This window comes from Pinus tabuliformis, chromosome 7 (assembly GCF_031772625.1).
Source record: "Pinus tabuliformis cultivar Carrire ecotype Pingquan chromosome 7, CPIR1, whole genome shotgun sequence".
In the NCBI taxonomy this organism is placed as follows: domain Eukaryota; kingdom Viridiplantae; phylum Streptophyta; class Pinopsida; order Pinales; family Pinaceae; genus Pinus; species Pinus tabuliformis.
The window spans coordinates 704,541,838-704,552,598 of NC_142293.1; the positions used below are offsets into that span (position 1 = coordinate 704,541,838).

The following is a 10,761-nucleotide window of genomic DNA, read 5'->3' on the forward strand; positions in this document are numbered from 1 at the left end:
AAAAAATAAAAATAAAAATTATTATTAATCGTATTTAATATTCTATTTCTCGTTATGGTTTCTGGTACAAATGCCTCATTGGATTTATATGTTGTAATGTATATGAACATATATTGTTTACACAAATGATTGCTGGGAAATTAATTTATCAACGATTATGGTTTTCATAAACCTAGGGTGGCAAGGACCCTTGAGCGATTTGGTTGATTGCTTTATTAAAATTGGGCCGCCCTATGAACCTTGGGTGTTATCAGAGTTGACAACCCGAGGCATCCACTGGCATTCCATTGTAATGACAGGTGGGCACGGCATTAAACACGCCGGCTCGATCACGTGAAGGGAGTGGGCTGGCGTTAAGTCCTCGCCTAACTCTTTACCGCCATGATCAAGGGTGTGGATGGCTCGGGATGGATCCGAGGACGGAGACGCCTCCAGATGTCATAGCCGAGGTTTGGATGGTATATGACTTGCCCTTCTCGATTAATCGGGTTATTGTGAAGCTCAACACCCCTTTGCTCCGCTCCGCGCCACCTCGTTCTAGTATGAGCTCTTCTGGTAAATTCCTCATGCGCTGAGCGCTCGTTCCTCCGCCGAGCGAGTAATCTTGCGCCGATCATCCGTCTGTTCATTATATATAAACATATACTACTGAACTCTGGAGGTATGTCATGGATTGTAACCTACCGGCTCTTTTTTTCTGTTGTTCTTTTGCTTTCGGGTAGATGATTATCTTCCTTCATGTGGCGGTGCTAATTGTTCCTTGCAATGGTGTGTGCATGTAGTAGAACCGGTTCGAAGTTCGTTCAGATGAGGAGGCCCTCCTTCGAAGGCTGTGGTGCTCCCGGCTCTATACCAGGTGCGTTTCTCCCGGTTGCACGACATGCGATTTGGGTTACATTTCTTACTCTTTATTTGGTCTACCCGCAGAGGGTCTCCCCTACGCCGAGCCGTAGCCCAACCTTACCTCATCGTGGTTGGTCGCAGGTGGCAACGGGAGGCTCCCCACTGTACTATTCCGAGCCTGCCCTTGTGCTGGCCATGGGTTCCGTTGAAACCCTAGCGCTTTCTGTGGTTAAGGCTAGAGATTCCTCCAGAAAGTGGAAACTGCATTCGCATTTTAACCATTTGTAATTTGAACTGTTATGTTAATGTTGTATATCGAATGGTACTCCGGCCACGGCCGTGTGGTTTACAGATGTTGGGGCTTCAGGCCCTTTTTTTTAATTCCTTTTCTAATGATATGTTACAGATATTGGGGCTACAGACCCTGTTGGTTTTCTTTATTGTGAACTGTTACGACCGTATGGTTTTTTTATCAATTGAATTTAAATCTCCACCACTGTTTCATGTCGGCTAGGAGATTTCTTTTGCGTCAAGAATGATATGGTTCTGTTGGCCAAAGGTTGTGTAAACTTTCCATATAATTTTCTGGTTAATATTTATACTGTGGTTATGCTTTTGATACATGGTAGAAGTTTTATGTACATTCTAATGCATGAAGTCGCAATTCCCGTTACGGTTCTTGCATGGATATTCTATGGCTGTCCCACTGGCAGAGTATGCGGCCTCGGTTGTCCGGCCCTATGCTTACTCTGTGGACGGGAATGGTCTGAAATTCCGCTCTTACCAAGAGCCAAATGTATTTCTCTGGTTTATAGCTCAGTTACTTTACCATTTGCTGTTACTTTAACCCCGCGGATGACAGCCTAATGCTGCTGGGTTTTATGTTCGGGGTTCTGTTTGTTAATGCATTATACATTGATACTGTTAGCACATCAGCATTTGTATTATTATCACATTAATCTTGGTATTGTTAACACATTATTCTTTGATACACGTTCTGTGGGGTCGCAGTTTGCACAGGTGTACCGAGGCACTCCCGGTATTCACTATATGTTAGTTACTTCTTTATTAAAATCTCATTGCAGGGTTGTCTTGTATTGCAGGGGTTGCCCGACTCGGAGGGCTTGTCTCCCCTTACCCTTTCTATAATTATTCTATATCATGAGTTTAATGCCACACTCGAAAGACCACTGATCTTTCCTAGTAATAGAATTGGGTTATGGAGATTATTGTCTCACTTCCTTGTTTTTCATACCTGTAACTTGTAATTCGGCAAGATTCTCTCTCTTCTTTTCCCAACTACTCGGAATAGTAGTGTTGCGATCGGTCTGCTACAACCAGGGTTTTATTCTTACCCTTACTCCTGTCATTTGGCAGTGAGACCGAAGCTTAACCGTTCGGGTCTCTGTTTGGAACAAGGCGCAGGCTCCTATACTTAAAGACTAACATCTGCTATCCAGCTAGTGTGCAATTAGGAAGTAGCAATGATATTTTTAAGCAAAAATTATCTCCTATGCATTACAGATATTTATAGGGTTTAACTTAAATGACTTGCAGATACTTGCAGAGATTTGAGGGTTTCAGTGTTACTTACCTGGCCTTGGCCAGCCCTTAAGTCCCTTAGTAGATCACCTGCACGCAAGCCTGTGCATAACTATTTAGCCGCCCATCCGTGAGACTCGTCCTTCGAGACCAGAGCCTCCCCCCTTGCATTCCTCTTGCCAGATCACTATCCTCAGCAAGGTTGCACTGTGTGCTCGACTATCTGGTCCTTACCAGACGTAGTCTTTCATTCACTCTTTTTTTTTTCCTCTGTCTGTCTCTACAGCGCAGATTTTTGCCATCCTCTCCCTTTTTCCCTGGAAGCTTTTCCAGTTAGGGAAGGTGGTTAAAGTCAGTTCCAATAACCGACTTTCCTCCCAAGAGTTGCCAACACTTATCATGAGTATTCTTTATTAAAATATTTTAATGCACATGTAAAATAAAAGAAATACTCTTAGGATGTTTTTTTTTTTTTAAACAAACAATAAAATAGTCTTCCAATGTCATTCTTAATCTAGTCTTTTACCGTAGTGAAATTTAAATATTTACATATTCCCGGGGTCATCACACAGTGCCAAACGGACAATTGATTAGTAATCAGTATTCATTATTGGAGTTTTATTTATGACTCTTCCACCTCTTAGTTATTAGTCCCTACCATCTGGCAATGGCCAGGGACTATAGTAATCGAAAACGATGTAGTTAATATTAGTTCAACTGTTTGCTCGTGCCTATTTATTATGTATAACCAAAGTTTTTTAGTCCATAGTGATTTACCGTCTTATTTGGCCTCTTCCTGAGGCAAAGGCACTGAAAGCATATATTATCTTGCATTTGTCTCGTTCATTTTTTGGAGCTGTTTCAGAGCTGTTGATTAATGCTAACATTAATCTAGCAGTATGAAATGCTAGCTCCCGGATATTGTTTATGTGGGACTAATGGGATATTGTTTATGCGGGACTAATGGGCTTTCTTTGAAGTTGCCAGCAACAGTGTCTCTACTCTGCATGCTGCTGTGGTGTCTACGGCACAGATGCTTCTGTGCTGTCATCTCCGTCGATAAGCATAAAGCAGAAGAATCTACGGAACAGATGTTCTGCATGCTGCTGTGGTGTCTACGGAACATATGTTTCTGTGCTATAATCTCCGTCGATAAGCATAAAGCCAAAGAATCAGAAGGCTGGATATGCAAAAGAAGGGGAGAACTGAAGGGTAGGGAGGAGACATGAGATTGCTAGTTGAATACCAAGAATAAAAATAGATACATGAGATTGCTGGTTGAATATGAGGAATGAAAACAGAGACAAAAGATTGCTAGTTGAATACCCGGAACCATGATGTCTTCTTCAGCAATTCAGCGCCTACGTCCTTTTCCCATCCACTACTACCAATCTCCACTTATCAGGCGGGTCAGGAGGCAGCAAGCGGCATCAGCCGACTGAGCAGGAGCGGGATGCTTCTTCAGCCGTTGCTGGGTCAACGGAATTCACTGCTTAATAAACAGCCTAATCAGCTGCTTAACCACCCGAATACACTTCTGTTGCTGAAGAATCAACTGGGTCAATAAAAGAAACTACTCAGTCAACTACATTCCGTTATGCCCGTGCTGTATGCTTTGCTCTATCTATCATCTATATATAGATGCATACTAGCCCTGGTGGGTAACTAGCTTTGGCTGGCTGTGGTATGTAGTAGCTGGCTGGATGGCTTTGTATCTGGGACTGGCTTTGCTGCTGCTTGCTCTGTTGCTGGTGGTGGTTCTGGTCCTCTTTGAAAGACCCGGTAGGTTTGGGTAGGACCAGAGAGAGACATAGAGACACCTAGCAAAAGCTACCAATACTTGCAGACCGGACAACTGCTACCATTATACTTATATTGATACCGAGAACAAAGGGCAGGCACATACCAGGAATAAGGGAAGGGCACATACACTTATACTTACCGGAACAAGGGCAGGGCAGGCGGTAGAGCCCTTTCCGCCTGGGCGTAGAACGACGCTTTGCAGCACCACCGGTGAAGATCCGACCGAGGACTAGGTTCATCTACTGGGAACTGGCCTTATGGCAGGGGCTTGGAAATTGCTTGCCCAGGACCATGGCGAGATCGTCTAGGAACTTCAGAGCAGCGGGGAAAACATCCAACCAAATCAACTTCAGATTGTTGCACTAAGATTGCACTTACTGGGGCTGCGGAAAAGTTCAATGTATGGATGCAAGTATCATATGTGAAATCGTAGATATGGCAAATAGACTTGCAAATTCTTCCTACCCCCCATAGTGTGCCAGTATAGCAGCACGTTCAAACCTTCTCCATGCAATTTCTACCTGCCATAGGGAATTGAGAATAGACTTGCAGATGCACATCCCTACGCATTATCAGAGGCAGACTGCAAGCGGATCAAATCCACCCAACGACAGATAAATTTCTAAGCATTGAAGCAGAGCGATAGTCCGCCTTCCCCGAGAGCATCCTTCTGCGATTTTCACGTTTTCTGATGATAGTGGGGGTTCTGTAACTATATGCAAGCATATCTTGAATCACGCTATATCCACGCTATATCGCCATTTTAACCCTTCTCGGGTTTCAATCTTCCTGCTCGGGTTTCAATCTGCCTGCTCACAGATGTTAGCTTTTGCAACCTTAGGTGGCCTGCTTTAGAGCTTGCATCCTATGTTAAGGAGACAAAGGTGTAAGCTTGCATGTTATGCTATGGAGAGAGAGGTGTTAGGCACATGGCCCTCATGTAGGGCCCACAAGGTGGATAAATGTTACGATTTTCATTTTTATTCTTATTGAAATCGATTGATTTTCTTATCTTTATTTTAAATTTGAAATTTCAGGGTGCACTGTCATTTCTCAGTTGATCGAGTTTAAAAGCTGCGAGGGATTTCATCATACGCCACAGTTTCCTCTCTGGTGTGTCTTGCATCCCTTCTGTTTTTGTTTATTTCTTCGTTTGAGGTAAAAGCAAGGTACCCTTTAATATTTTAATTATGTGCAGCTTGTGGGATTCGAAACCTTGACGTTTTTTTGCATCTGATCAGGTATTTTTGTGAAACTAATCGATTTGCGTTTGCCCGTTTCATTGAATTTTAGCCCATTTTCATGAAATTTCATCTCATTTCTCCACTCGTGAGTACTAGTTTTATGTCAATTAAAGCATTCTGTAGTGAATTTGGAAGAACCCAATTCAGAATTTTGAATATAGAGGGCTGAATCTCTGAAGGAATTTGTTGGGATATGATGCAATTTCAGAAAAATGATTACTTCCCTGGCTGAGAAATTGGTCAGATTGTTCCATGCAGGATTACTTGGTATGTTTAGTCCTCTTTTATATCAAAATTTTGATTCTTTGTAGTCCATTAGGTGGAGAGGAACCCAATTACAAAGATGGATGTTGGTCGAGACCACAGGGATTGCATTTCTAGTTCATCGGACGAGAAAATTTCAAGTAAGTAGTGTTTGCATTCAATAGTTAATTTCATGTTTAATAATTCTAATTTATCGACTATATTTCTATGAGCAAATTTGATCCTTTGGTTTCCGAGAGGTGGTTTTGGGTTGTTAGTGAAAGCATGGGTGCCTAATAAGCATGGAGTAATGCTTCATCCTGGAGCTTCACCAGCTCCAAATTTGTATAAATTAGCACACGCTCATCAAAACCCGGGTCTAGCATGCACCTTTGAGGCTATGAAGCTCATAAGTTGAGGCCTATGGATATATCCTCAAGGCTCACAACCTCAAAGGTGAAGATCAGACATGGCTTTGGGTTGGATTGTGCAAATTCAATGCACCCAATGAACTTTTACAAAGACGAACATGAAGAGTTGATGTATCAAACCTTGATCCCCACCCAAGCTATAATATGCTCTTCACTTCTATCAGTGCATTAATTTCCCTTATTAGATGATTGGTACATAGATTGCCTTTGTGTTGTACATAATTTGATGTTCTAATTTATATCTGCATGCCTGAAAAGCACAAAAGGTCATTCTGGCCTTGTAAGTTTTTGAATTCACTTTCACGGTTGTATTGTGAACACATGGTATTGTCTTTTAGATTGTATAGCAATCTTTGTCTACTGAAAATTTTAATCGGAGTCAGCCTGAGTAGGCCTGTCTACTCCAAAAATTGGGAGTTATGTCACTAGAAACAGGACACAGGAAACAGAACAGTAAACGTGACTCGCAGGGTTTCGGGTATAAGAAATGGCACTTTGTAGAACCTAGGGTCCTTAGGTCATAGTCATTACTCCTTGGTCATATACTAATCAAGACTCTTTATAAGTCTGTGAGCAATCCTGAATTAATTCTGCTCTCAGAGCTGGCTAGCTGAGTCAATACTCCTGATTAAAATCTGTCAGATTCATTTTTGTTCAATAAGTTTGTTGAGTTTGAATGAGTTTACGTTCCCTGTATTTTTATTAAGCTGTGATATTGTGGAGTTTTGCTGAGTCTCCACTTTGGGTTTACCAAGTCATTGTCGAGTCTAGGTCATGTGACTTTGCCCCAGGCACACAAAATTAGAAAAAAACAGACATGTACCAATACAAAAATTAGGATATCTGCCAACGAGCGTTTGGTTCAATGCTGGGGGCAGTGGCATTTCAAGCTGCTCGCTAGGGTTTCTATCCCCTTGAGGTATGTGCACACTGCATAGCATCACCCTTTGTGGGCCAGTTAGTCTGTCAAAGCAAGACCGTCTGTGATTTTTTTCATAATGTGAAATTGTGAATGTGCATTAGATTTAGACACAACAATTAAGATTCAAATTTCAGGACCTGAACTCCAAAATGATATATTATGTTATATATAATGTAAAGTTTCAAATGACAAAATTGACTAGTCCATGTTGATTGTAAATTTATAAGTTCCAAATGGGCTAGAGTCTTCTGCCTAAGAGGCAATAATTTAATAATCGAAATCAGTATCCAAGTCCTTGTCTTCTACCTCATTTGATGCACTAGGCACGTAGTCACTGAGCCAGAGACACTAGTTTACATTCATCCACAGGCCAATGGGCATGGACTGAGCCATCTGGCATTCTCTCTATGTTCGCCTAGCCATCCAAAATGGAATTTTGTCTGGTTTGGATGCCATTTTTGGCCCAAAACCATTTCTTGGCCATTTCTCACAGAAACGTTACCCTCTTGTATAATGCTTGGTGTTATTCCCGTTCACATGAGCTAGAGAATTGTACCTTGGCAGTCCTCTGTATCAGACCCCATGGGCTCAATGGATGGAATTAGGTTCCTATACAGAAGACAAAACATCTCTCTTGAGAATGTGCATTTGTATGCAATCTACCAAAGGGATTTATATAAGTTAATTCTAACAACATTAGCATGTCAATGGGAAAACCTGGATTTTCTTTCATGTGATTTTTGAATTTTTGAAATTACTTTTCTGATTGGGATTGAAGTCTGAACTTATGCTACTGTCTTTTAACTTCAAGAGCTATCATGGTCTGCTATTCGTTACACAACTATGTATGTATGATATATACAATAAATATAGACATTAAATCAACCTTTTTCAAGTTTTCTTCAGTAAAAGAGGCATAATATACCAATCCATCGCTTGCAGAGATTAGATACAGAATATATTTGCTTTTCTTGGGTTCTCCACTTAATTCATTTCCGAGGGAAATCCACTTGGTACTCCCCCTCATTCCACTCATGGTATTGAGGGTGAACTAGGTCAGCTATCAATAGTTGGCTTAGGATGAGAGCTAGCATGTTAGAAAGTTGGATTACTCTCAGCCAGTTGAACTCACCCAATTGACATCATTAATGTTTTCTTATTATGATTGGGTATTAAATTGATTCAGTCCTTTAGCCTTTTGTAGGGTAGACATTGTCTCTATTTCAATAATTGCAGTTGAATGTTGGCTGTAACAACACGTGATAGTGGGATCAAGATCTTAGCTAATGCAGATGGAGTTAAGCTTGTAAAAATGCTAGAAGGTGGAAGGGTGACACAGGAGTCAAAGGTAACTAAGTACGATGCCAAATTGCACATTCACTGGGCATATATGGAAAATAATGGCTAAAACCTAATTGTGGCATCTCTGCAATGCAGCCTTCATTTTCAAAGATCATTGGTGCAGCAAATACAACTGGCCCTATTCTTGGTGCAGCAGAAAATTTAGAAAAAATTCCATCAGCAATATTGTTGGCAAGTGATTTTGTTAGAAGACTCACTATGTTTGGTTCTTGTGAATATTTTTACACTAGTTAGTGGATAAAGTAATAGATAAACTTTCAGTAATGTTTGTTTTAATTAAATATCTAACTGTACTGATCAACACACAACTGCAGAATGGTGTTTCTAGCACTTCGATGGTCGATGTCAAACAGAGGCTTCAAGATGAGGGTACAGGTGAGAACGAGAGCACAAACTGGAAGTTCACTGAGGTAATGGAACCAGTCCATTGTAAGTCTATCAGATTAACAGATCCGCTGCCAACAGCAAAGGCAAGTTCTCTTATATATAGTAGATTGAAACTACTCATTTTCATGTTCTCTCAGACTATAAAATATCCTACTGACATGTGTAAATTTCTTTGGTGAATTGTACAGATTGTTAAATTACTTTATACATATTCAGGTTCTTGTCTCTTAGCTTTGGATAGCAATGCTGCACATAAGCTATGGATGTGGCAACGTAATGCTTTGAATCCATCTGGCAAGGTGTGTCTTCAACTTAGGTGTCACTTGAAGTAGTTGAATGCCTCTTCCATTGTCGATTTAAGTTCAATAAATCTTTGGAACTTACTTTACAGGTTAAAGCAAATGTCCAACCACAGATTTGGCAACCACCCAATAACACCCTTATGAAAAATGATACTAGTGACAGAAGCCTAGAAGAGGTTGTCCCTTGCTTAGCTTTGTCAAGGAATGATTCGTATATAATATCTGCTTCTGGTGGGAGTGTGTCCTTGTTCAACATCGCAACATTTAAGGTGAGCAATTCTTCTGCTATCGGCACATCCGGTTCTGTTGAATTCATGAATTTCTGTAGTATAACATAATAAGGCATGTATTACATGAATAAAAGGGTCTATCAGAAGTTTACGTGGTATTTTAATAATTGATATGTATGAATTTTAAATCTGTAGTTATTCCTATATTGATGCAGGTCATGGAAAGCTTCATGCCCCCTCCCCCAGCAGCAACATGTCTAGCTTTCAACCCTTTTGATAATAACATCATTGCTATTGGAATGGAGGATATTATTTCTTTACATTTGGCATGAAGATTTCACCTTCATTCAGATATAATTTCTAACAACAACCTGATATATTTCTATGTGCATGTGCTTTTGTTTAGTCTCAATTGGCAGCATAGGCTTTGCAAAAACCCTCATCCTATTCCCGATGTCAGAACATTGTTTGCTGATCACACCTGTGCAGCTTCAAATGGAGCTCTAACTCCATCTCCAGTAAATAATCATCTCATATTCTTTTCATGTTTTCCCCCTTTTTTGAATGTGCATTAGTGAATTATTGATCTAAATCTGTATCTAGCACTGTTTGAATGCAGGGACTTGCTGCCTCACAACTTATCTTGTTTATATTTACTTTCACTTACACGATAATTGTTTTGATTGAGAGAGAAATAGTAGTCATTCATATAAAAAGAAATTATCTTGCATTCAATGAATTTTAGCCGCAGGAAAAAAAAATTGTTATTCAAATGATTGGAGTTTTAATTTATATTTTTCAAATCTATTATTTTTATTGCTTATATATATATATATATATAATATTTTATTGAACTTTTTATGATTTTTATAAAAATAATATTATTTATTTTAAAATAGATTCTTATTTATTTCTTTTATTTGAATGTTTATAAAACAAAGTTAAAATTCGTGAGCATATATATATATAATATTGTCATTATATTTTTTTTTAAATTTAATTATTTCCTTAAAAAGAGAGATATGTTTTTATAAGATATAATAATCTAATTAACACTTTGAATAATTTCTAACAAAACATTTTTTTATAGCAATAGCATTTGTATTAATTTTTATTCACAAATTTATATATAATATTTTTCTATAATTTAACTATTTCCTTCTCAATAAAGATATGTTTTTTATAAGATATAATAATTTAATTAACAATTTCAATAATTTCTAACAAAAACACTCTGTTATATGAATAGCATTTGTATTAATTTTTATTCTTTTAATTACAATTATAAAATAAGTATCATTTCATAGTAAATTTTAATATTTTATTGTTTAATGAAGAAAGGAAAAAAAATCACATATACAAGTTTTTCTAAAGTTATTGCATTAATAGTAAGTTAAAATTCACGAGAATATACCTCTCTTAGAATGGGTTTAAGGATTTGTAGGATACGGG

The 10,761-nt window shown here is 39.0% G+C and overlaps 1 protein-coding gene across 1 annotated transcript; it reads left to right on the forward strand.

Moving 5' to 3' along the window:
* The first annotated feature begins 8,340 nt into the window (after positions 1-8,340).
* LOC149249459 (protein TOPLESS-like) lies at positions 8,341-9,641 on the forward strand. Its single transcript, XM_089452961.1, has 6 exons — positions 8,341-8,376; positions 8,466-8,561; positions 8,705-8,860; positions 8,966-9,076; positions 9,169-9,348; positions 9,525-9,641. Exons 1-6 carry the CDS (start codon positions 8,341-8,343, stop codon positions 9,639-9,641), a joined length of 696 nt encoding a protein of 231 aa, XP_089309087.1.
* The last annotated feature ends 1,120 nt before the right edge of the window (positions 9,642-10,761 follow it).

Bases quoted from the DNA above. Each gene is read 5' to 3' on its own strand.
- LOC149249459 (XM_089452961.1), top strand. From the start codon at position 8,341: ATGCTAGAAGGTGGAAGGGTGACACAGGAGTCAAAG. The intron at 8,861-8,965 runs GCAAGTTCTCTT...TGAATTGTACAG, and splicing joins ATCCGCTGCCAACAGCAAAG to ATTGTTAAATTACTTTATAC. The intron at 9,077-9,168 runs GTGTGTCTTCAA...CTTACTTTACAG, and splicing joins CTTTGAATCCATCTGGCAAG to GTTAAAGCAAATGTCCAACC.